This window comes from Notothenia coriiceps, unplaced genomic scaffold (assembly GCF_000735185.1).
Source record: "Notothenia coriiceps isolate Sejong01 unplaced genomic scaffold, NC01 NC01_scaffold00009168, whole genome shotgun sequence".
In the NCBI taxonomy this organism is placed as follows: Eukaryota; Metazoa; Chordata; class Actinopteri; order Perciformes; family Nototheniidae; genus Notothenia; species Notothenia coriiceps.
The window spans coordinates 17,777-44,461 of record NW_011341869.1 but is presented as its reverse complement, the minus strand read 5'-3'; the positions used below and the strand labels follow the sequence as shown (position 1 = coordinate 44,461).

Below are 26,685 nucleotides of genomic sequence, written 5' to 3'. Positions count from 1 at the left end.
TTGAAACTTGGATTGAGACCAAAACAAAAAAACGAATCTGAAAAATATGAGAAAAAGGGGAATATATACAATCAGACTTCTTTTTGAAACCGGTGAATTCATATACAGCTAAATATATGATATCATTTAGGTTGAAGGCATTCCCGCATTGGTTTAATTTTTCGGAGTTGAAGGTTGTCTCTTTGGGAAGATCCACATAGAAACACACACACTTGTATACACACACAAACTAGAGCATGGGATCAAAATCACTTCTTGACCGACACAGAGAATCGCTTCAAAAGTCACAAGACTATCCTTACTGATTGTTTTGTTGTTGATTTGCCATAATTAAATCCTCTTTTTCCATCTCCAGCACCGGACTAGATGACACCGACCACCACCCGGAGCGCAGGATGAAAGCAGCGTTTGCCGCCTATGAGGAGGCCAACATGCCCCGCCTAAAACAGGAGAACCCCAACATGAGGCTGTCGCAGCTGAAGCAACAGCTAAAGAAGGAGTGGATGAAATCACCAGAAAACCCCCTGAACCAACGCTTTGCCAACTACAACACAAAGTGAATGCACTCCCCTTCCAATAGCCCCTTTGAAAACTGTCTGCCTAATGCTCATAGGAGAGACTGCCATTGAAAAGATCTAATAATTCATTCTAATCATTTCATTTAAAAATGTGTGTCGCTGATGAGAGCTTCACCGTTTTCCACCAAGAAACAACTTTCCAATGCCAGGTGACTCGGCTTGGTTTGTTTAATTCACAATGAGTCTAATGTGTCACTTCAGCATCCATTTCATTTAATTACATACTTTTTTTTTTAGCACTTCTTGGGAGGTGGGAAGCCAGATGATTTGAAAGTAACTTATTAAAGTTCAACACTCGATGGAAAATATCTCTTGTCGCTTTTCAATGCAAGACTTCTCCTTATTTGTTGTAAGTAGGCGCACTTACCGAGGCACACACTGATGTCAAAAATGTGCTCCATCTGCTGCTGTTGTGCATTCAGCGTTACACTTTACCAACTACATAAGGAGAAAGTTGACTATAATTGTGTGTCCAGGGTAGTGCTCACCATTCACCAGCTAAATTGGGGGCTTCAAAATAGATATGGCTGCAAATGACTTTTTTCTGTGCTTTTAGTTAAATTAGCAAGTGAATAAACAGTTTCTTTAAAGGAGTTGTTTTTTTGGGTAAATACTAAAACATTTTAACATTGAACATTGAAGTGACTGTCACAAGTGGATTATGAGTCATTACGAACGAGTCTGAACAAATACACATACAATAACAAGATACCTGCAATGTGTTGACACTTTGAGGCATACAACAACAATGGCCAACGCTGTCACATTTAAGAAGAAATGGCTGGATAGTCAAGTTAGTTACAAGTGCTTTTGTCTCATTACCCCTCATGCTCATGTATACTCTTTAAGTGCAAATGGCATGTTTTCACACAAGTAGAAATTGTTCACTGGCTAGCCTCGTCAAAGCCTGGTATGATCTTTATCCTGTTAATATCAAATATATGGCACTGTTAAGTAAAAAAAAATCATATTTCTTACCCATTTTCATGCCCCTGACAGTGGCTGAATTTGGCCCCCCTTATCTCCAATAGCGGACCCTTTTACCTTTAGCCAGCAGTGACTTTAAGTATCACATTATTGTAATTTGATGGTGACTGCTGAAAAAACACAGCTAACAAAACCAACAACTTAAATCAAGTTAACTGCAACAACACAATTATAATTAGGGAAATACTTCCTGTTTATCCCTAACATGTCCAGCATTATTCATTTAGGATTTCTATTTGACAGCTATCAAAGTGATTATTGCATTTGATTGAGTTCAGCATGCAGTAACATGGAGGGTCCCGTGCTGCTGGTGGTCACAAAGGTTTTCTCCAGCACAGCAACATTCTCACACTGAGCTGCTGAGGCAGCAAGCTGTAGGCTTTGTAGGTTTGTGTGGTGCCAGGTGGAGAGGCAGGAAGCAGCAAAGATTGAGCTTTATCAGTATCAAATGTAAGTAACAAAGGTAAAGCAAGATAGCAGTGCAGATGTTTGAGCTGCATTGTGTATCAGATACACAATGAGGCTCAAACATCTGCACTGCTATCTTGGGAAATGGGAGTTAACAGAATCCTTGAGTCAACCTCACTATATGTCTCTCTCCACAAGCCTGAAAATAAAGGGGTAAAATACAGATAAAGTGTAGTCATTTACAGATTAAACATAACATTTTTGGAAATGCAGAAATATACTTTTTATTTTTCGGGCCAATAATCAACATGCATAACGTTTTTATATTTTAAATTGCTTGTACTTTACTTTGAAAGGATTCAGATGTGTTTAATGTTTTATATCTAAATAGCAAAAGAAAAAACAATACGTACTTGGTGGAGAAACAACACCACTCCTGCTTACTTAATCAAGATTTTAAACAACATTGGTCTTTCATTAATATTCAATTTGTATTCAAAATACTTTATTGGTCCCTCAAGGGGCACTCCAAAGCAAGTGTGCTAACAACAATCCAAAGACAATTCATGTACATCAGGAAGAAAATATATTAGTATGATGAATGTGTTAAAAAGAAATATAGGTCTAATATACAAGTGCATGCAAAACTGAATGTGATACAATTGATCAGAAATAATAAAAGAAAATAAGATTAACAACAAGAATATTGTAATGTTGACAAAGAGATTAAGAAGAGTGATGTAAACCAGCAAAAACATGTAAAATAGTTTTGATACAAGAAGATTGAAAAATCAACATTCTCTGGTGCATTTAGTTCAGTTTACATGCCAGTTAGAATGCTGCTTAGCATTTTTAACATCTCATCTGTATTTCTACTTAATCCAAATCTGTAATCACAGCCTTCTTGTCCAAGTATATGTAGGTATGGACAATTTCAACAACTGTGCTATTAATTACAGTTTGAAGTATGTTTTTGTGACTTTTTGATTCCCTTAGTTTAACAAATAAAGAAAATCTGTCACACATTCAGTGTTCTGACTGACGATAAGAGACACAACACTTTCCTCAGAACGTTTCACAATATGTTGATTCTTATATTTACTAAGACAGGATAACCTAAAATGAAGCAGAAAGGACTCAACCCTGCAGTAATATATTTATTCAAAAGGTGATTAGAAAAAGTTGTTCATGTTGTTTCATTTGTAAGGACACATCTGAGGAGACTTTGCACTCATTCAGAACCAGATCTAAAAAAAGGCCACTTTTGTTCGGCCTGGCTGTTGTGGCGGAGGAGATAAGAGCTCGTCGTGCAAAGGCCTTTGAACCAAAGAGCTTCAATGACAAGTTCAACTGACCTTTTATTTCCCTTTTTGCATTGAAAGAGAAGCAGCTCTGTTTCTTTTCCCATAGCAACCAATTGGTCCACTCCCATTTTAAAGGGATTTCTTTGAGCCTGTACGTGTGATGTTCCGCCGTTACACTCTGGTCTGATGTTCCAGGTTTTTGTTTTTCTGCATCCTAACCTATTGATGCTCCCTCCCACTCTAGGCCATTTGCATGGCAACCCTTTACCAGGCCAGCTGCTGCTGCCCTTTTCTTTCTTCATGTTGAATTCTAATCATTACTTTCAAAGGAAAGCGTCTCCAAAGCCCCTTTATCAAGTGTTCGCACTGGGAGGACGCAAGCCGCTGTCTAGCGCTCACTCTCGCTGCTCTTCTTCTCAACGCTGTTGTCTAATCCGGGAGCATCTCCAGTTAGTGACCGGCTTTTTCAAGACTTGAGAAATATAACAATTGGAAAAAGGAGGTAAGGATCAACAGAACAGAAGTGGGGATTTGTTCATATGTCATTTTAATTCATATTTATATATTAAAAGGAACATTCTTTAAAAAATGATTGTTTAAATTGGAGTTAAAGGGTTACAGTCTTAATTAAGACAACTTTGAAGAAAATGTTGGAATAATTAAGTTCACTCATAATAAAAGGTTTTAGAACTCATCGAAAATGATACCTTTGTAAAGCACACCATTTTCATGCTTTTATCTTAATTACATTTTCTCAAGTTTAAAAAACAGTGACCATCAATTTTATTTGCAGGATTACAATGTACTAATCCTTTTTATTTTGAGCTTTAGGAGTTAAACATTTATGTCGCATCAGGGTGACATTTCTTATCATAATAAATGGATCAACAGCACTTCTCTCAAAAGGATTGTGGGTTTCAGTTGTTCAATAAAGATCAATGACTGTTACAGTAAAATAACCAACTAGTAGATAAGACTACAATTCTAAATCTTGAATTTATTTCCTCCAATAATAGTTCAATATGAGAAAAAGTATTATTTTCTGAGCTTTTCTGTGTGAAGTAGACAAACATGAGAGGGGGTCACATCTGTAACCAGCTGAACACACACTTTGAGATTTAACAAATTGTTGCTTTTTTAACACAGATGATTTTTAAAAGTGAAATAATGCAACAGACTATAAGAAGAAAAAAAAAATTTACTTTTTTTTTTTTTTGCCTTATGTATTAATATATTTTTTTTTTTCTAGTTCCTCAGAGTAACATTTGTGCCCACTTTTGCATGTTTCTGCTTGCATCCTTCAAGGATCCTGTGGATTTTGAGCTAATTTATGGGTTATGTTGGTGGCTATATAAGGGAAAAGAAAACAATAATTGGTGGATACTATCCCTTTACTACTTTTTCTTTACAATTACATGTGAAAAACGTTTTGTGATGTTATTTTAGCTCTGCAGTGATGCCATGAGGTTGATTTTGGTCAAACCCACCAACGCAACTCGACGCCTTGACTCAACGGCTGAAGTTTTCCATGATGGGGACCACGAGCATTGTACCTCAGGGGGTCCAGCTCCTCCGACAAAAACTCCTGACGGGATGCGTGATCGATACTCAGGCACCTCTGGGGAAGCATCCTCTTCACTGCAGGAGACGTGTCCCGAAAGATCTAACGGGATCAGTCCATCAAGAGATTCAGCACAAAACCTAACCTTATCACAGCTGAGCGATCAGGACTGGCTGCTGCTTTGTGGCCAGGTTAGCAGCGTAGGAGATGATTCAGCCTTAGCGGGGAGAGCAGGGACCAGTGTGGAACATCCAAACCATGACAGGTGTGGTTGTTCCTGTACAGATTCTAGCCAACATCCAGAGGCTTTTAGTTTTCATCCGCAATCAAAGCAGGGCACAGTCCAGGATGATAGCCTCATGAAAGTTTCAAACAAGAGAAGCCTTTCATCTTCACCTTACACCCTGCCTTTCTATCAAAGCACCCAAGCTTCGACCACTTGCCAGGTGTTGCCACAGCAAACAAACCAAAGGGATCTTTTAAAACCTGACACAAACCATACACAGGATAACTTCCTCCCCCTCCAGTTCAGAGACCAAGAAGGTCGAAATGAGCAGTTGCAGCAACAGCCTTGCAATCATTTTAAACTTAGAGAAACCAACCAAGCAACTTTATTCAACATTCCTCTGAACTCCATTGAATGTGCCGAGACAAATCAGAAGCCTGCTGTCCCCGCAGACCTCAACTGGAGAGAGCTTTTCGGCAAAGAGCCTCTGTTAGTCCAGCAACGTCAAAAGCGAGACTCTCGCTGCTCGATGAATACTGATCAGACTAGCAAGACACATGGAGACCCCTCCATCGTCCGCAAGTGCCGTCATCTCCCCTGCAACCCTTTAACCAGCACTGTGCAGAGGTCGTCTACTCCAGCTAGTAACAAAAGTGTGCAGTCCTTCACCACCAGCCAGTACAGCTCACTTGAGAACCAGGATGGAGTGGCAGAAAGAGCCAGACAGCGACAAAGTCAGGTACACAAAATTATCTCTAAATTATGTCAGTTATGGACCGTTTGTAGGAGGTTAATATCCAACCAATTACATAATGAGTATGGAAGGTTTCTTTTTCAAATGGGCGCGATAACTTCCTACATCTTTAAAAAATACACATATTACCCATCTGTAATTAAAAGGTATGCAGCAACAACAAAACAAAAGATTTTAGACAAAATGCTATTAACAAGATAGTTATTGCATTGATTTTTACATTTACATCAAGATTTTCTACCAAAACTAGAATCTTTGAATGGCAAGTCCAATTCCTGATTGTAGAAGTCAAAATATTTGTTTATGTTGCTCAGAATAGTAGGGTTTCTGAAAGATTACAATGCAAGTGATGAGTCTTTCTTATTTTTGCAGACAAACTCTCTGCAGCTCAGTGGATCGAGGTTCTCCCTCCCCAAACACACTCCTCCACCAACTCATGACATCGGGATCAACGGGAACGCAGTGCGACCGCTAAGCAGCCATGGCACTTTAAGATCCAGCCTTTCAGATCTCCACTCAGGCCAGCAGCCTCTCCAGCTCCTCCACAGTGCCATCCTGGAGGACGCTTTTTCCAAAGTAATCAGAGAAGATTCCAGTAAGGCCAACAGTGAGAACCTGAGCAGGGAGGAAGGCAGCGTTCCACGGAAGAAGACCAAGGACATTAGCTACCGGCTGGGTCAGAGAAAAGTTCTCTTTGGGAAGCGCAAGCAGCTGAGCGACTACGCGTTGGTCTGTGGGATGTTTGGCATTATTGTCATGGTGATCGAGATTGAGCTGTCAAGGGAATTGTACACCAAGGTACTTGAGTCCTCCATAAACCCACTTTATTTTTAAATATAACAGATGAACAAAGACGTGTAATGTAGAGCAGAAAAGTTTCACATGTTTCTTTGATGTACCTGACCAGAGGCTAAACCATAGACTGTATATATAGGGCTAAACAAACGGCTGCCCTAGTGCCACAATAGCAACTGAGTCGCAACATTGAAAGCCCTATGAGCAACTTTATTTCAATAAAAAAGAACCCTAGCTTTGAAAAAATCCATTGATTTGAGGGCAAAAATCCCCTATCTTTATTTGTTTTCATTATTTAATTATCTGTTTAAATTACTGGTTCATGTGCCTTTGCACCGTTAATTCCCTTGTTTGGGATAATAACGTTTTCCTTGACTTTTTATTTTGGTTCGTAAGTCCCTCATCAAAATGTAATGCAATGACCATTTATGTCTCCATTATTTACACAGGAATCCATATATTCATATGTCCTGAAAGGTCTGATCAGCCTCTCTACTGCCATTCTTCTTGGACTCATTGGGATGTACCATGCAAGGGAAATCCAGGTATGTGGAAGAATTCAAATAAATCAGTGCATACCTGTGTGTATCTTGGTTTACCCTTATTATTACCCAGGTGAACACTGACTTATTTTTGAAATATTTAAAAATAATTCAAATCTTCTGGCCAAACAAATATTCATCATAATTTTTCTCTGCTTTCGAAGTTAGATCATGTCTTTTAATATGCAATATTAATTATGTTTCCCTACAATCTTCTCCATGCAGCTCTTCATGGTGGACAACGGAGCCGACGATTGGAGGATAGCAATGACCTTTGAGCGGATTCTCTTTGTAGCATTCGAGCTCCTTATCTGTGCCATCCATCCGATCCCAGGTCAGTATGTGTTCACCTGGACTGCTCGCCTGGCTTTCAGCTACACAGCATCAGTGGCGGACGCTGACATCGACATCATCCTCTCCGTGCCGATGTTCCTGCGGCTCTACCTCATCGGCCGGGTCATGCTGCTCCACAGCAAGCTGTTCACCGACGCTTCGTCCCGCAGCATCGGGGCGCTCAACAAGATCAGCTTTGACACTCGTTTTGTCATGAAGACTCTGATGACCATCTGCCCCGGCACAGTCCTGCTGGTCTTCAGTGTATCCTGTTGGATCATCGCAGCGTGGACCGTGCGTGTGTGTGAGAGGTACAGCAGCTTTAAACTCCTGAACGTCTCAGTCTTCCTTTTCTTTCTTTAGTAACAGTGGTGGAGGGTAACTAAGTAAGTACTAACACTTAGGGATTGCACTTAGTTATTTCCATTTTCTGCTGTAGGCCTTACTCCACCAATCTCAGAGGCAACTATTGTACCTCTACTCTTATACATTAACTTTAGGCCCTAGTCATTTGCCAATTCAGTTTAATAACACAACATATGATTCATAATTTAATTATTTCAATAGGCATTTATTGACCCAGCTGAAGGAATTTCACAAGCTCCCCATGAATATATCAATATAATGAATAAATACATTATTTTGCGTTAAGTAGCCTACATGTTGATACTAATATTTTTGTTTTAGTAACTTTTTTAATGACTTTGGTTGTATTCCTGTTTTAACCATAGGTACAAATATCCGAGTACCGCTTTCACCTTCAAATGAGATGTAATTTTGAGTAATCAAAATTAGTGTTAGTCTGCTTTTTAATCTTCGTTAAGAAGAATAACTGAGCAACAAATCTCTCAGACCTTTCAGATTTACATCCAGGTGTCATGCCTCCACAGGTATCACGATGCTCAAGAGGTGACCAGTACATTTCTCGGAGCAATGTGGCTGGTCTCCATCACCTTCCTGTCCATCGGGTACGGTGACATGGTCCCTCACACCTACTGTGGGAAGGGAGTTTGCCTGCTGACAGGAATCATGGTGAGATAGGTACAATACAACTGGGCATGTAGTGAAGAGTAATCCCAAACAATCTGTGTGCTTCAATTATCAAGTTAATGTAATACATTTTAATAACTTAAGGGGTAAAAAACAAATTCAAATGACATGAAGCACGAATCATAGGAAAAATACACAAATACGTTTAACTGTTTTATATTTACATAACAAAATCCATAATTTCTGCTTACTGAAGCTTGAATCTTGTTTGGTTTCATAACAATGTTGCTTGAATACCAGTATAAAGAAATGACTCTATTAATAGTGAAAATATAATTGGTGGTAATGTAACAATACAGTGTCACTAACCACTGCTCTTCTCCACAGGGAGCCGGCTGCACAGCTTTAGTGGTCGCTGTTGTTGCAAGGAAGTCCGAACTCACCAGAGCCGAAAAGCACGTTCATAACTTCATGTTGGATACTCAGCTGTACAAAAAGGTAATGATTGTATTTTTGTTAATATTGACAGAACTGCAGATTCAATGTAAAATACTGTTTAGTTTTTTTGGGGCCATGTTTGGTCAGTTTCTGTCTAATTTCTGTGACAAAGACCTTTGGAGAGAAACCTCATCAACACACATTACTCAGTGTAAATGTTACTGGAGACAGTTAATTAGACCCCTCTATCTGCATGATACTCTCCCATCCACAGGTAAAAAACACAGCAGCCAATGTGTTGAGGGAGACTTGGCTCATTTACAAAAATACCAAGCTGGTCAAGAAGATTGATCGTGCCAGAGTACGCCACCATCAGCGTAAATTCCTGCAAGCCATCCACCAGTAGGTGTACACATGTCATCACCATGAAGTCTAGAGTAAAGACAACATCAAATTGATAGTTACAACTGAAATGTATACATTGTTGTCACCCTTTGCTCTTATAAACTTATTTGATTGGTTTCTAATATGTTTACAAGGGGTAATGTGTTCTTAATTCATGTGTCATTTGTGGGGTTTGATACTGACTCCAAGTTAAACTGGTTTACACATGATCCATCCAAGGTTGTGACTTACTTTGTCAAAGATAAACCTTACTCTGCATTTATTTTGAATGGAACAAAACATGACTGATTCTTATTTTCTAATTCAGACTGCGAAGAGTCAAAATGGAGCAAAGGAAACTAACTGATCAGGCCAATACAGTTTGTGACCTTGCCAAGGTTTGTAAAAGCACTGTATGTTGTTGAGTTTGACACTATAGGGCTGTCTTCAGTGTTTTTGCCAGATGAAACCAAAAGTATGTAGCTTACCATAACTTAATCCAAGTAAACCATATTACGAAATGTCCACTGAAATAGGGTTTTCATGTTACCACTTACAAAGATGTGGTTGTCTGTTGTTTATCTACTATGCCAGGGCATTGATAGGTTACAAAACAGATTTTTGTTTCCTGGGGAAGTGAGATTTTGTATCTTTTCAACAAAAATTACAACATTTCTGCATTTATGATGTATGTATAGATGAAGAGATAAGTTCCCCGCTCCACTTACCCTGATGATGACTCGTACTGTAAAATGTGTGAATGAACTGTCCTCCCTGTTGCTTTGCAGACCCAGAACATGATGTACGATCTGGTGTTGGAGCTTCAACATCGAAGTGAGGAGCTGGACAGGAGGATTGTAGCTCTGGAAGAGAAACTGGATTCCATCCTTCTCAGTGTGCAGTCGCTTCCCGTTGTGCTTTCTCAAGCAATAACAAAGCTACAAAAGGATTTCCTGGACGACTTGGCCTGTCGCGTCCACTTCCTGTCATCCTCCCTGAGCTCCGAGTGCTGTTCAGTCCCTGCCAGGCAGCTTTGTCCAGGACCCACAACACCAGAGACACCATACAGCTCATAAGCCTCACTCTGTGGCTTTCCTTGTAGTCTGGAAACTTTGTTCATGCTGGGAAGGGTTTTCTCAACATGCACACTCTTCTTTTAAGTAGCGCTCTGCTACACATTTTTACAGTTACACAAATAAACCCCTGAGAGTAATAGCTCTTACTGAGCAGCCCAAATGACAAGGGAAGTGCTTTAGTGAGGGGATTCTCGGCTAAGGGAAGATCCTTTTTATTTCGTTTCCTCAGAGGTTCACAGTTACTGTAGTCCAGGACTGGGTTTTCAGCTACAAATAGACAAACATTAGTAGAGTCTCTTAGGAAGCAATAGGAAGATGATTTTTAAGGTATCTAGTCTAAGTGTCTAAGTGTGTTAGTTCCTAAGCAATTAAGAAATGAGGAATGCATTTTTTTCCCCTTATTCTCGAGCTATTTATTTTTGATGTCTACTAATCAACGCTTTCGCAATATTTCTTTCTGAAAGAAATCTAACATTAGGGAAATGGAGATTGTCCTTAAAATATGGACAGCACTTTTGAATATGTGCATTACATGATGTCACTATACATGAACAAATTAAGGTTATGATCATTATTATATAACTATTTATTATTATACAAATATCCTAAAAATCCCTGTTTCAGTTAGAATTTTTTTTCCCATGATGACCTAGCAACAGTTTATTTTAAAGTTGTAGGCATACAAATATTGAGAACCTGCAATAGAAGTAAAGTAAATCTATAATTATTAAATTGTTAACATTATATATAGCTCTGAAATCTTCCTTTGTGTTTCACTGGCCTTAGCCACAACATTAATAGAACCTTAGGACCTACTTTCTTTTGATTTTCATAGCAGCAAAATACAGTATCAGCATCCTGCCGAATACAAAAGCAATAAAGACTTTTTCCCAAGATCTCTGTTGTAGGATGTTTCATGTTTGCATTTGCAGGATAGACAGGACCTAAGGGCAGGACTCTGAATTGAATGGCACCACACAAACTATTGCAAATTGTATAACACAGAGATTAAAGTTTAAGGATGTCCATTAGTTTGTCAGGCAAACAAGCTGTCTTACTAGAAAGTGACTTTAGAGGGCCAGACTTAAAGGTAGGGTAGGTAATTCACTTCAGAAACACTTTTTGTTATATTCCATGGTCATGGAATGCTCTTAACATCCCGATAGCAATGAATACATGAAATGCTTTGACAATAAATACTGTATATCTGTGGAAGCCGTGGCGCTGTAAAAAGCACGACCAATCATTTTAGCCGGCCCGGCTAAAAATAACTGGATGGCCTACCTGCCTGTCAGTCTTCCATTTCGTGCACAAACTTATCTCGTGCCCTCATTGGTCATGTGTGCGTTCGTTTGTGTTGGAGGAGGGGCTCTGTAAGGAAGTGTGAAGGAAGGGGCAGATTTCTTTTACGGCTGCGTACTTTCACCCGAGCTGGTTTTTTCCATTCTTACCTACCCTACATTTAAGCTAGGAATGCTGTGGATCAAGTTTAGTATAAATCCACTAAATAAAGATAATCAGATATGGCAAATGACAGAGGCATCATATTGCACATTGTGTGTGTATCACGTGTGTAGCGTGAAGGAAACACACACACACACACACACACACACACACACACACACACACACACACATCCTCTCAAACAAACACCTGCCTCTTATTTCCAATGCACTAGTTAGTTTGAATTGAGTTGGCCTCATTCACTTTCAGCTCCCGCCAAACTGAAGGGAAGGTAATTGCACATCATTATTTAGACATGATTATTAGGTCAATATGGGGCTCCACATAAACGTTTAATATATTGAGACGATAAGGTCAAAGAACCAAACTAATTGTGAACATAAATAACGAAGCCGTAACATGTAAAAACACGATAAACAGCTTTTCAGTGGGGTTGTTTACCAGAACACCATCTGTCTGTCCCATGGTTACCCGTTTACGGTGCCCTTCATAATCTCGCGATACATCTCCGGAGGCAAGCTGCACCCACGAGAATGTCGTTTCGCGCGCTGAAGCTAAGCTCCAGTCACATTTCAGATTGAAAGGTCTGCTAGCCAATGAACTCTATTTGTTTAGAGAAAATTAGCCAATGGGGAAGCTGTATTATTAGAGCAGGCGGGATATCAAAGTCTTGAAGAATAACTCATTGATCCAACAAGGCAGAGTTGCTTGTGCAAACCTCATAGACAAGTTAGTTACGGAAAACGTGCGCGTTACTCCGTAAACCTCTATTTCTTGTTTTCACTTGGACGATCCATCAGGTAAAGCAGATTTCTTCTCGTGTTAAAATAACTTTTAAAATGGTACTCATTGAAATCTTCTCACAGTAACTTGGCTAGCTCACTATGGTTAGCTAACTTCACAAAGTCTTACCTCGTTTCTGTTTGGCTTACGTACCGAGCAAGCAAAATGTAAAATTGTAAATTAAATATTTTGTCACTGGGGGAGTTTTGTTTGCTGTTGAATGTACTCTCAATTCTCTGTGCTAACCTAACGTTGTTGAAAGGGTTCGAACAAAAAGTTGTAACGTGGTTTGCTGAAACATAAAGCATTGATAGGGGCATGATGAACTTGACTTGAGCTGTTGTTTATCTGTAGTATTACCACATAATGCCTAACACATGGTGAACTTTGGCAATTCACCGCTTCCTTAGAAGCAAAACACCCCACGCCAACCTCCAAACACTGTATTTATTTTTCAGTTTTTCCGTGTTGAAAAAACGACTCATATTTTGTCTACATTTTGTTTAAATGGAATGATCTCGGTAAATGAACGCATATCAGGAGAGAGGAAGTCGTTTTTGTATCAATGTTGTTGGTGATGTTTTGTTCACGCGTTTATTCAAGCCAGCAGAGCGACCAACATCTCAGCTGAGAACTCAAAGTAAAAACCAAGCAGCCATCGAGCTAAGTGTTTACCGCCGAGAAAGAACAACACACGGCTTATGCAAGTAGAGGAGTGTTTAAGTACAGTTATAATCGATTCCATGGTGCACATAAGGTAGTATTTCGGTGTGTTTTATTGTGAGAGACTGAAGGCACATTGTTTGCTAGCGCTCCCTCCCGTCCGGATGTGCTGCTCAGTTTTAAAAGAACTGGGAGTGGCCTCATCTCAGTTTCCCGCACTGTATTTAAATCAGCCTGTTCCCTCCCTTTCTGATTCTCTGTTCAAGTGACAGGCCAGTGCTGACAGAAACACAATACACGGACCAACACTGATATGATCATATTCCCTCTGCTGATCACCATTTAAGTGTCCTTTTTAACTGAATTCATTTCATTTACATCCTTTTAATGATTTAATTGGCAGGAACTCTATGATGGATAGGTAGGTAGGTAGGTAGGTACTTTATTGATCCCAATTTGGGAAGTTTTTGCGTTGCAGCAGCATAAAAAACACAAGGCAATGTACACAAGAGAAACGAAGACACAGAAATAAACAGTCCAATATATTTCATAAATATACATATGAATAAAATAGCATTAAATAGATAAAAAATATATAATGCAGGATATTATTGTGCAAGAATGGATTATCCAATATTAAATAGAATATTAATGTAAAATATCCAGTGTGATTTTAAGTCCAGTTGTTAAGAGAAGCGATGGAGCAGACAGTTCTCTTCCGGCCAGAGGTGATTTGTTATAGAGAATAATGTCCATGCAATGATTATGAAAAGCAACAATCCACAATTAAATGTTTTTTTTTTTGTGTATTGAAAACTTACAAGCTGATATGTGGCCACCTCAGTATTAACATTGCCTTTGGGAGGCGTGTGGCGCAGTGGATAGAGCGATGGTGTTCAGAGCACAGGTTCAAACCCCACTGCTGTCAGCATGTCGTTGTGTCCCTGAGACACTTCACCCCAAGTTGCTCCTGTGGGGATTGCCCACAGTATTGAGTATGTAAGTCGCTTTGGATAAAAGCGTCTAACAAGTGACATGTCATGTGTAATGCCTTTGTAGTTTGAAGAGTCACAATCAGTGGATCTGTATTGTTCTCTGTAAGGAAGTGTCTTTGATATGGCGCACAAGATATCAGAAACACCTGGCTCAAGATGGTGATATCTGCATTCTGAAATGAATTGAATTAGTTTAAAATCATAAAGAAGCCTAAGAATGGTCATTGTGGGTACTACTACGATTTGGACATGCAATTGAAAGAGAAAGTTATTAATTCTCAAACTATTTAAACTGCTTTGTTGCTTCTAACCAAATATTAGGATGGGGGCAAGGTCATAGTGATGTGCCAGTCAATGCTTTTTATCAGTCTTACTCTATTATTATTTTTAAATCATGTATTACTTACTAAAATGTTTTTTTTAATGTGGCTGCAGTTGGATTTAAATGCAAATACCAACCAATTAATAGCATACAAATCGTGTTGCTGTTGATGATGTGTTTGACAAAACTGGCTTCTATCAGATCACTGACATCTGCTGTTGTTGATGAAATCATCCATTTAACAAGAGTGAATACTCACAGAATCTACAACAACAATTATTATTCTTTTCACTGTAATTGTACATGTTTTGATTGTTAACACAGTGCAGCTGCAATGTGGATTCAAGTGCGCACAATGGATGGGAGTGAAACCCACCGGGTGGATTCCCTGTCAAAACTCACCAAGGTGGATGAGCTACGTCTCAAAATCTCTGAGCTCTTCAAGGTGGAGCCAGACGTGCAGAGACTTTTCTACCGCGGCAAGCAGGTGAAGCAGCTTAGTAAACATTTTGCTCAGACAAGTCTCTGGTTTTGTTGGATTGTGTCCCAGTAATTTAAAGTCTGAAGCTTCTTAAACGTATTGGTGTTTAAAGAAGACTGTCCTTTAAACATAGTGGCAAATGTTAAATGTGTAATACAAAATATGCATTAATGTGAACGTGATAAATGAAGGTCTAAAGTTAGTTTTTTGGATATACAAACTTTAACCTTGTTGTTTTTTTTAACATCAGATGGAGGACGGCCATACCATATTCGACTACAATGTGGGCCTCAACGATATAGTGCAGCTGCTTGTGAGGCAGAAGGTTGATGTGGTGAAAGGCAAAGACAAAGAAGCAGAGCTCTCAGACTCTGACTCTGGTTGTGGATCAACCCGGAGTGAATCCGACAAGAACTCAACTCACGGGGAGGCCGAGGCTCAGACCGCCGGCACCTCCGCCACAACAAACACCACAGAGCTCGTTGATCCAGGGTTCGGATCTTACAAGGTATGTCTTAAAGCTGTTGGCTTGGATTAAAAAGTGTTTGCATGTTATCTGTACTTTCAGGAAAGGGGAACATCGAATTGATCTTTTAGGGATAGGTAGTGAACAGCTGTGGCGTAAGGCCTGCATTTAGCTACAGTAATGTTGGAAGCATGCTAGTCACTCATTCAAGTTGTTTGTTGAACAATTAGATCAGCTTTCATCGTGGGGAGAAGAAAAGATTCAAGCAAAGATGCCCGAATGATTTTAATAAAATAAATATGTGATTGGGAAATTGACATTAATGCTCTATACTTGGAGATCCATGTAGTTGCTAAAGTCTGACCAACACAGTTAAAGTTGGCTGTTAGCCGCACAGTTCTTCTTGGATAAAGGATGAAGCTAACGGATAGCAAGGTTGCATTGACCATAATAATGATGCCTTTAAGCTCCTTTCAGTACAGATGAGTATTAGGCAAATGTAAATTATAACATTATTTAATGTTCTACAATCTACATGGTATCTTGTAAAATGTAGTGCCGAACCCGAATACATTAACTTATTATGCAGTATATGTTTTAACAGAATTATAAAACGGATATCAGAAGGAGTCATGACCCCTTCATCTTCCTAACATTACTCGAAGCAGCTTTTAATGCAAACATTTATTTAATATATTTTCTTGTTGCTACAAACAACTATCAATGGTAATAACAGGTAAAAGAAAGGGGTTGTTGTGTCTGGCAATTCCTGTAACTCTCTGTAAACGATGACCCGACGTTCACACCTACTTCTTACAGTTAGAGGCCAGCTGTGTGGAGTTGAGATAACACGGGGGTTTAACATCTTTCTAGTTCTTTTATCATACTTCTTCATAATCTTTACACAAATGTTTCAGACAGTTTTCACATGGCATAACTGGCCTTCCAGAAGACACTTTCTAAATGTAGGAATAAAAGTGCATGTTTTTCTAGCATAACACCTCTGTGTGAATACAGTTGCTGTTGGTGACCACTTGACATGAATATACAAATGTAGGTGATTTGAATCAAGTGAATGAAGAAGCTGGGCTGTAATTGAGCCGGTCTACATTTCGTCCAAAGGATTCTTATAGACATTGTGAAAATGTTTCATGTTTAGAAATTCTTTGTATGTAAGGAAACGAAAGTTCACATGAGCACTTTTGAAAACAAACGGACTAATCACATTAAAAAAAAAATATTTACAGAACACTTAATAATGTGTTGAGGACAAATGCTACAGCCTTTAAAATGTATTTCAAGATTGTTCTAACTTTTTTTTTTCTTTGCGTCATTCAGATCAATGAGCTAGTGGATGCAAGGGACTTAAACATGGGGGCGTGGTTTGAAGCACAGATCTTGAATGTTACCAAGTCAACAAAGACGCCTAAAGCAGAATCTGCTGATGCAAAGCCAGCAGAGGAGGAGATATTGTACCAAGTTAAATACGAAGAGTAAGAATCCCTTTTCTATTTGTGTCCATCAATCAACATGTAAAGCTATGTTGTGAATCTATGTTTGAAAATATCAGCCAACAATGGTTGCAATGGTTTTTTTATCTTCCAAACCACTGAGTATATTTTGTATTTACTCCACTTTGATGTGATGGCCAGAATCAAGTAAACTGGTTGCCCCAAAATCCAAGATCAAGCCAATCGAGTGGTTTTTATTTGTAACTTTACTTGTAAAAGTGTACCTTGTCATTAGAGGTTATTTAATAGAAACGAATACGAAAGTAAATGGTCATGAGAATGAACTCAGGACATCACTTAAACACACGATTGTGTCGGTTGGTGAGTTTGGAAGTATGTTGGTGTTTGAGGAACATTCTTCTTAAGTGTACCTGCAGTTGAGCGAAATATACTTTTACACATGTGGTTACACTTCCATGCAGCAGTGTGTAGGAAGCACCTGTAGTGGTGTGTGGCTTGCCACCAAACTGCCAACTGACCTGGTATCACCTTTACCATCGCAGCTACCCAGAGAACGGGCTGGTTCAGTTGCTGGCCAAGGATGTTCGCCCTCGGGCCCGCACGGTGTACCAGTGGCACCAGTTGGAGCCAAAGATGGTTGTTATGGTCAACTTCAACCCAGACGACCCCAAGGAGCGTGGCTATTGGTACGACGCTGAGATCCAGAAGAAGAGGGAGACCCGCACAGTGAAAGAAATCTACGCCAAGATTCTCCTTGGGTAAGTGCTGTGTTGCATTTAAAAGTGCATTTTATATTGGCCCTCAGATTAGGGCAACAAGTCAAATATCAGAGTAAATATCGGTTCAACCTGCTGCAGCGGCAGGTGATCATCTTGTGTTTGCGTTTTATCTGTATATCAAAGTTTGTTGGTTTTTGGATGCGCTGTAGCCGGTGATGACAGGTTAACTTCCTTCCGTGGTATGAAAGTAGCCTGCATAATATATTGCCATGTGCTGGTAACATTTTAAGTACTTTGGGTTTAATATAACTCCCATTTACACTTAACGGAGCAAAAATAAACATTTGACTCTTTTGATGATGATACAAATAGTAGCCTTTTATTTTTTTATTTATAACATACTGCTGCGATTCTCTCTGTATTTTTCAAAAATGCCTGTTAACTTTCATGCATTTGGTGTTTTAGCTTTTCGAGTGATCATATATATATATCTCATTATAAGCATGAAAAAGTATCAGTACTACGAAGGCCATCTTGAGATCTATTTCTCTGTTTGCAGTGATGCTGGTGACTCTCTTAATGATTGTCAGATCATGTTCCTGACTGAAATCTACAAAATCGAGGAGGTTGGTTCTCTGGATGAAACACCCGCTGGACCCGAGAGTCCGCTGAAAAGTATGTTTAATTGTGTTAACTGGTATTTATTACACCCCCTAATGAAAATGCTGTAGAAAGAAACGGATTAGATGATATAATGAAATGTGTTTATTCTCCAGGATCAAATGGACCCGAGTGCAAGCACTGCAAAGATAATCCCAAGAAAAACTGCCAGTGGTGTAACTGCCACGTCTGCGGCATCAAGCAGGATCCCGACAAACAGCTGCTGTGTGATGAGTGCGACATGGCCTATCACATCTACTGCCTGAACCCCCCGCTCACCTCCATCCCTGACGACGAGGACTGGTCAGTGGCATCATGCTAAACTCAAATTCTGATGTATATATTCAAATATCCTGACATTTAAAGTTTAGCAATTGGCACTCATTTGTTGATTAGTGAAGATATAAGTACAATGTTGTCTTGTGGCAATGGTTACCTGTCATTGTCAAATACATGTCATTAACCTATACTGCTCCTTCATGTATTGAACTTTTAGGATCTCAAAGTGCTCGAACACACAGTTTGTAGCTGTTTTGTGGCATCGATTCATGCTTCTGGCCATTAATTGTTATTATCACACTGTGCTTTAGCTGACCTGTACTCTGTATACTGTCTCAGGTATTGCCCAGGATGCCATAATGACGCCAGTGAGGTTGTGTTGGCTGGAGAGAAGCTGAAGGAGAGCAAAAAGAAGTCTAAGATGGCTTCTGCCAGTTCCACCAGCCAGAGGGACTGGGGCAAGGTGAGGTTCTTTTTTTTCTCCCTTTTTATGTTTCTTAAAATTATGATTTTGAATAAGTCACTTATAGTTGTGGGGCCCAGGGGAACCCGGTTTAATGATGTAATAGTTTAAGAATGAAAGAAGAGCACATTAAAAAAAAAACAAAAAAAAAAAAAAACCTTGATGTGTGGAGGAGACGGCTCATTATTTATCAGGTTGCCGAAGCAATTGTTTTTTATTAAAGTCATTGTATGCTATACCATTGATCTACTGTCAACAATATCAGTATCGGTGCATCTCCTAAAATGTATAGTTCAGTTTACTGCATTGATGTTAAATACACAAATACTTTAATGGCAACCATTTACTCCTCCCCCTCCAGGGAATGGCCTGTGTTGGTCGAACCACGCAGTGCACCATCGTCCCATCAAACCACTACGGCCCAATCCCCAATGTTCCTGTCGGCTCCCTGTGGAAGTTCAGAGTGCAGGTCAGTCCACGCAGCGGGAATCCTAGAGGATTATCAATACCACGGTTTGAGTGCTCGTATGTTTAGTGGCCCCCAATGATGTTTAAACTCTGTTCTAGGTCAGTGAATCTGGCGTCCACAGGCCTCATGTAGCTGGGATCCACGGCAGGAGCAACGACGGGGCCTTCTCTCTGGTCCTGGCAGGAGGATATGAGGATGACGTGGTAGGTTTTGTTAATTTCCTTTTCTTTTTTTTAAATGTTCAAATGTGACTTTGTTATGATCTGAAATGTGTTTCTATGAATCTTAAAGTTGATGCCAGACTTTTTAGATGTTTTAATGTCTGTAATATTTACGTTTCTTAAAGGATGATGGTAACGAGTTCACATACACTGGCTCTGGTGGGCGAGATCTTTCCGGAAACAAGAGAACCGCTGAGCAATCATGTGATCAGACACTTACCCACATGAACCGGTATGACATGACTCATTATAGTTAACAGGATTTCTGCATTTTCAGTTATTGCATAGAGTTCATTTCTCATATCTAAATTGTTCACGCTGTTTCTCAACAGGGCGCTGGCTCTCAACTGCAACGTCCCTGTCAACGACAAAAATGGAGCCGATGCAAAGAACTGGAAGGCGGGAAAACCAGTTAGAGTCGTGCGCAGCTGCAAGGGTCGCAAACACAGTAAATACTCCCCTGAGGAAGGAAACAGATATGATGGGATATATAAGGTATGAGGATCCACTGGACCGAATCTGCATGTGTTTTTAGTTTTAGAATTGATAGAAATTTAATTTAATTTTAAAACTGCAACTATTTAACTGCATGGATCTAAATAAATAAGGAGCATGCATTGGTTTCCGAACAATTGAATTACTCGTAATCCAACAACTACCTCTACTTTGATTATTTGAAGTTCGGTAAATAATCTCGTGACTTTGGGCATCTATTGGTAGTCTTACTCTGTCATTGAATTCCTTCAGATTGCAAAGTACTGGCCAGCCAAAGGGAAGTCTGGCTTCTTGGTGTGGCGATATCTGCTGAAGCGTGACGATGAGGAGCCAGCACCGTGGACGAGAGATGGCAAGGACCGCGTCAAGAAGCTCGGGCTCACCATACAGGTAGAGAGGATCCTTCAAGCTGCATTAGAGCAAGAGGGTTTCATGTTTTGGGTCCATGAACTGTGTCCTCTATGTAGAATGCAACTCTTTTTAATTGATTTAAGGAATGGCCTTCTTTGAAAAGCACATCTTGAACATGTCAGTATGGATGCTAATGTTAGCTGTGCTTTGAGCTGATGGTTAACGGTAGCATAACTTCAATTAAATGGACTTTGTTTTGTTTTTTCCAGTATCCTGCTGGCTATCAAGAGAAAGAGAAGGAGAAAGAGAACAAAATTGTTGCGGATGAGTCTTCGGAAACACCCAGCAAGTCAAAGAGGAAGAGGAAATCCCAGAGCAGCGGTATGTTTTTTTGCTCTTACCTAATATTCAACACTAGTTCAAATGAAACTGTTGCAGATCAGCCCAAAAGCTATGCATTGGTTTGTTTTGGTGTACAATATAAATTGTAGTATTGCCAATGTTATCATAATTGAGCAGGTGAGACATTTTATTGGTTTTGATTTCTGTGTAAAATCTATAAAGTATAACCGTCCACCCTTTTACTCTAGTAAATTTAAAATGTGTTTGTTTCTTACAGAATCCCCCAAGTCTTCACCAACCAAAACTCCTAAGAAAATAAAGCTAGAAATGTACAAGCTTACTAGGGAACAGAAAACCTTCATCAAGAATGACAAGCAAAACAAGAAACTGTGGGATGAAGCCATGGAGTCACTGTCACTCGGACCGGTGAGCATTACTGTGTATTTGGTTACCAGCTTATGTTTGGAGGAATTTGAATGTGACATTTCAATTTGAAAGGACAAGTATGTCCAAGACGTTAGACCTTGGACAAGAAAGAGATGTCCTAGTGATGACTTTAATTGGTAAAATCGCAACAGTGGTCTTGCATACAATACTCGATAAAATTTCTTGCAATGGCGTTTTTTTGGGGAACAGAAATGGGTAGTTTGTAATACGCTTTCAAATGTGTCATTCCCACAGAAATTCCTGAACAAAGTCGAAGAAGTTTTCCTCTGCATTTGCTGCCAAGAGGTTGTCTTTCAGCCAATCACCACAGAGTGCCAACACAATGTCTGCAGGGTGAGGAACGATCGTTGATGATTAACAAGAGTTTTTGACTCACTTAATTGTATGCAGCAACAGAATCATAGCTCTAACACTGTTTGTTGTTTTGTTTTTTTTGGTTGATATACAACCTAAAATATGTCTTTATTTTATTATGTTGCTGTAGTGGTTGGGTTATAAACATTTTCCTAAACAGCTTTTGATCTTCACGTGACATCCTAACCAACCTTACACCCACCTGGTTACAATGCAGAAACCATTTTTAGAAATGAAATGTCAAAGTTTGAGTGCCTGAAATTTAAATGAAATGTCTGATTCTTTCCGCCTCAGGAATGCCTTCAGCGATCCTTCAAAGCAGACGTGCACACCTGCCCGGCCTGCAGGCACGACCTGGGCAAGAACTACTCCATGAACATCAACAAACCCCTGCAGGATATCCTTATTCAGTTTTTCCCAGGCTACAGCAGCGGGCGATGATCATTGGTTCTGCCTACTCTGCCTGGGAGGAAACGCCATGTAAACTGTAAGGGCATTTTTCAGTAAAGGCAATAAAGAATCAATCTCTCTTAATATATTTTTAATGATTTATAAAACTGCAAGTTTTGTGGACTTCAATGCTATCGTTTTTTACCTTGGATCTGCCATGTAGTTAAAGAAAAAATGAAAATGTCTTTTCGTAATCGCGCCATTACTCCGTTAACGGCTTACACCGTGATTTTACTCCCAGCGTTTGATATTGTTCCATTAACTAATGCTAATGTTATCTATTCTGGCAAATGTTTGTTACCTTTCTAAATCCCTCCATGTTTAGCACTGCTTATTTGGACATTTTCTAAACACTGCTCTTATAAGAATATGCGTCTCATCTGGTCTGCTGTTAATTTTGCTGTTGTTGGTCAACATGTTAATGCAATTTAAGAACAAATTCTGATCTTTTAGTCAATTATTTTTACTGTTTAACTTTGAAATCTGGCCTGACAGTGTTGTGCATCTCCTGGAGCCGTGTGTCTGCGCTACTTCGTAGATCTCTAGCTAAGGTTGCAATTGACAACCTTGGCAAACATCAACAAACGAGATTGCGCTAACATGATATGTGCACAAAGCGGCTCCAGAAAATGTAGATAAGGTCGGACTTTCATGCACAAACTAAACCAGTTCTAAGTTTAGTTTTTCTGCTCTTCAGCAGACTGAGAGGAAGTGTCTTGTCGGGGAACGTTGTCATCCAATGTGGTTTGATTTTCTACCTTGAATATTGGTTTCTTTAAAAATATTTTCATATAATCCTTTTATATTTGTTAGAGATTTGGTTTAAAAGTATCCATAAATTTGATTCAACCTTGACAGCTAAAAATGTTGGATCCTTAAGGCCATTATATAACGTGGTGAAGATATGAATTTTCTCCCGTTTCAAAAAGGTTCACTTTGATGAACTCCAAAGAAAAACAAAAAGTGCTTATCCAAGAGTGTTATGTAGGACACATCTATCTAGTTATTTAGACATTGTCCCCTACACAACCCAATTAAGTCTAGAAACGTTATTTGTATTTTCTAAAACATTCAATTTGTACCTTTTCATCTTTTTGTAATCTATGACTGCCATCTGTAGGGGGGCTGTTCAGTCAGATTGTTGTGCCTCCTGTGGTCACTCGTATTACCTGACCTCATTTAGAAAACAGGAAATGCTTGCATTAATAAACTTAAAGGAAATTCCCCTCACTGCTCCTGAAATTTGATATTGAATCGACTAGATTATCTGAATTTATTATTGATGACTACTTTTGCCGTTGCCTTTGTCATTTATCAATATTTGGTGTTGAATTTCAACAGTAGTGTGAGACTATGTCCCTCCACATGCCAGCACTTTGAGTTTTGATGGAGAGACAAAGGTTTGCATAGACTGGGAAATGTATATTTTCGGAAATTGTATAATTTTTTTAGTCCATTTTAGTTTTGATATGTAGTTTTTAGAATTGCTTGCACAAGTTTGGTGCAAAAATTGTCAATACATTTTCAGTGTTATTCAATAAAAAAGTGAAAATGAAATTTGTTTGTTTTTTAACGGGACTGTATTTAGGAACATTTACCAAAAAAAAAACATTTCAAATTGTAATCTTGACGGTTTCAGCTGTGGGCTGGAATTAACTTTTGTTTTGATGAAAAATGAAAAGATAAATACAGAATACATTTTAAGTGTGGAACTGATTTCAAACTTCACATTTTCAATGTTTAAAGGCCCTCAAGACTCAGAAAATAAGTCAATTTACTCAAGTTTATCTTAATCTACGTATGTTTTTATAAGTCCAATTGTTGCCTTTTTTCTTTACTAAAGAAATCAATGCTGAGTATACCAGTATTTCATTGGACAAATTGCAGGAAATATGATGGTATACATATAATATATTATACATTCTGCAACAAACTACATTTCCTCTTCTGGAATAAATAAAGTATGCCTTAATTTCAAAGGAAATAAATGAATTCTTCAGGGTTGGTTAAGTATTTGAAATATCAAAAATATTGACTTATTCCTATTTATATATAAAATATGTATCAGAATTCCCTCTACAAATACATTATCTGTGATTTTTTAGGATCTTTTGTGTATTTTAATGCTACCAAAATGTATAATACTTAGCTAAAAATGTGTATCAGATTGCTTATGCCTTCTACAGAAAAATTGGGAATATATAAACAAAGTCATTTATATAATTTTTTTATTAGTGTAGGTTTTTTTCTGAATATTTAAGTGTTTTATTGTAACCAAAAGAGAAAAACAATCTATAAACGTTAAAAGTGTTTCCCTATACAATTACAAATAATGATATATATTGTTTAAAAAATAATATTTTCTTATGAATTGTAATGCTACAAAAGATCATTGGATTAATCGGGTTTGAGATAGTCGCTCAGACAATTACATTGGAAGGAAATGGATAAGATACCGAGCATAAGAGCACGTTCAGGGTTTTGGAACAAGCTGTAACTCTTAGACAAATGTAAAACGTGTTTAATAACACTGAAAGTATATTTATTTTACTCATATAGTCAACACAGCAGTCCCGGCATTGTGGACGTGCGTGACGTGCATTCACTATCTATGGTAAGCAAAGTAGTACTGAGCGTCTTTTGCCATTGGTTGAAGTGTGTGTCTATAACCAAATAAACCAACCATATCGTTGGGATGATGAGCAAGAATACTTTTATCCGTGTGATTTGACCAATCACAAACCCTGTTTTTTGAGGTGGGCGTGACTCTAAATAGCCCCTCAGTTAGCTAATGCTAGAGCAAAATCCATACAGGGTTTTTTTTACAAAACGAAACCAAATCGATTAAAAGAACAAGGAGAGGACTATACGTTTACTGCAGGAGGTAATATTTCTCAAACGGAATTCATGTTATGCAAACGCAATCACCGTATTCTCGTGTAATTGTGTTGTGTATGGCTGTCGTCGCAGTGTTTTTGTTTTTTCTAAATGCATATATGGAAGTAGCTGCCTAGCAAGGAGCTAACCAGCGTTAGCTTAACATACATGAAGTTAAACCCTAATAACCGGTGACGTGTGGTTAAATGCAACACATTTTACTCATTATGAAGCGCTTTGGCTATGGTTGTTGTTCTTGTCTTCTTGGATAAAATGCTAAGAGCTTATTTTAGTTGTGTATAGCCATCTTAGCAGGAGCAGCCTGTAATGACTCCTTCTTTAAATCGAGCAGCGTCTTTTTACTCTCACCAAGTCAGAGTCTTGAACCACCTATCAAGGGGGATACATGCTGTTCAGAACTATTAGCATTACGGTTTTTAGTAAGGAGGGCAGTGTTATGTAATATTGAGACAAGTTGTAGGCCAAGATAGATTTAAAGGGGCTGTGTAGGCCCCTTTTTGTTGTGGTTAGACAGCTGGGGGGCATGACATGACCCACTGAAGAGATCAGTCCTGGTTCAAGGAGGTCATTGCTTTTTGACTACATTACTACATTTTGGATGAGTGACTTATCGGTTTATGACAAGCGGCTGATTCGGAAGAGATGCCTTTCTCATACACTGAGCAGGAAGTATTACTGTTTGAGTGGGATTTGTTTACTTGTATTAAATCCAGCTAAATATAACTTCCTCTCGCTTGAAACCTGACTGTGTCGTTTTTAAGAGCTGTGTGCCCTTCTTGTCAGTGTTTGCATGCTAGATGCAAATGAATAGTTAAATTGTCCCCAATTGGCTTGCTTTGTATGAGGAACTAACTCATGTAGGCTATATGTGGTCATGCATGAGAAGTGCATGTTTAGGGTTGAAGTTATGTGTTTTAGTCAGAAACAATATTTGGCACTATCCAAGCCAAGTGTTGCAGAGCACAGGTGAAATGGGTTAATAGTTTCTGAAGGGCCAATCTTTAGGCCAAACATCCCCCTCTCCTTTAAAAATATGTTTTAAGTAAGTAGTAAGGGACTTTTATTATTCCTGAAATTAATCACATTCCAAAGTACTAGGGTTGTAAGTTAACAGTAAACAAGATTCACATTACATTATGCACCTTGGTTTGAATGTTTCCGATACAAAACATATGTCACAAAATGCAGAATATATATATATATATATATATATATATATATATATATATATACACATGTTTCAAAATGTATTCAAAAATATAAATAAACACAAAACAGTGACCTGTTTGTCATGAGTGTTATTGTTAGGGGACTCAAGTAGTGGCATATTGTTGATATTACAAATGACAGTAATTCTGCATCACAAGCAGGACTCGACATTATAAATGGCCCGCTGGCCCGGAAGCACTATTTAGACACCTCGGGCCAGCATAACGTACTTTCCACTTGCCCGCTCGGGCCACTAAAAATATTGGTTTAAAAAAAAAAATGGTCCTGTGGTATTGGTATTTTGAC

The 26,685-nt window shown here is 38.8% G+C and overlaps 3 protein-coding genes and 1 long non-coding RNA gene across 7 annotated transcripts in view; 3 read left to right on the top strand and 1 right to left on the bottom strand.

Moving 5' to 3' along the window:
- The first annotated feature begins 333 nt into the window (after positions 1-333).
- LOC104945110 (small conductance calcium-activated potassium channel protein 1-like) lies at positions 334-11,265 on the top strand. 2 transcript variants are annotated; one of them, XM_010770732.1, is made up of 10 exons: positions 334-3,779; positions 4,724-5,803; positions 6,191-6,616; positions 7,063-7,158; positions 7,381-7,799; positions 8,379-8,520; positions 8,866-8,976; positions 9,191-9,318; positions 9,629-9,698; positions 10,089-11,265. In XM_010770732.1, the coding sequence occupies exons 2-10, from the start codon at positions 4,739-4,741 to the stop codon at positions 10,374-10,376; spliced, it is 2,745 nt and encodes a 914-aa protein (XP_010769034.1). In that variant the 5' UTR covers positions 334-3,779; positions 4,724-4,738; the 3' UTR covers positions 10,377-11,265. The 2 variants fall into 2 exon arrangements, with proteins under 2 accessions (XP_010769034.1, XP_010769035.1); XM_010770733.1 differs by lacking the exon at positions 9,191-9,318 and having other exon boundaries at positions 10,089-10,178.
- On the bottom strand, positions 8,415-10,171 carry LOC104945109 (uncharacterized). The gene is made up of 3 exons (XR_798306.1): positions 10,029-10,171; positions 8,848-8,964; positions 8,415-8,502 (listed from the first exon to the last, which is right to left on the bottom strand). It is a non-coding gene; the product is annotated as an uncharacterized lncRNA (long non-coding RNA).
- A 1,244-nt stretch (positions 11,266-12,509) lies between the features above and the next one.
- uhrf1 (ubiquitin-like with PHD and ring finger domains 1) lies at positions 12,510-23,829 on the top strand. 2 transcript variants are annotated; one of them, XM_010770731.1, is made up of 17 exons: positions 12,510-12,640; positions 14,933-15,090; positions 15,335-15,592; positions 16,889-17,043; positions 17,565-17,780; positions 18,301-18,416; positions 18,518-18,704; positions 19,020-19,143; positions 19,505-19,612; positions 19,711-19,815; positions 19,959-20,065; positions 20,166-20,328; positions 20,581-20,718; positions 20,949-21,060; positions 21,299-21,447; positions 21,703-21,801; positions 22,117-23,829. In XM_010770731.1, the coding sequence occupies exons 2-17, from the start codon at positions 14,938-14,940 to the stop codon at positions 22,261-22,263; spliced, it is 2,337 nt and encodes a 778-aa protein (XP_010769033.1). In that variant the 5' UTR covers positions 12,510-12,640; positions 14,933-14,937; the 3' UTR covers positions 22,264-23,829. The 2 variants fall into 2 exon arrangements, with proteins under 2 accessions (XP_010769033.1, XP_010769032.1); XM_010770730.1 differs by having other exon boundaries at positions 14,928-15,090.
- Positions 23,830-25,059: 1,230 nt separating this feature from the next.
- The window catches only part of LOC104945107 (lysine-specific demethylase 4B-like), an 18,359-nt gene continuing 16,733 nt past the window's right edge, over positions 25,060-26,685 (top strand). For both annotated transcript variants that reach the window (XM_010770728.1, XM_010770729.1), the window contains exon 1: positions 25,060-25,156. The gene's annotated coding sequence lies outside the window, so the exon portion shown is untranslated. The remainder of the gene's footprint in view (positions 25,157-26,685) is intronic.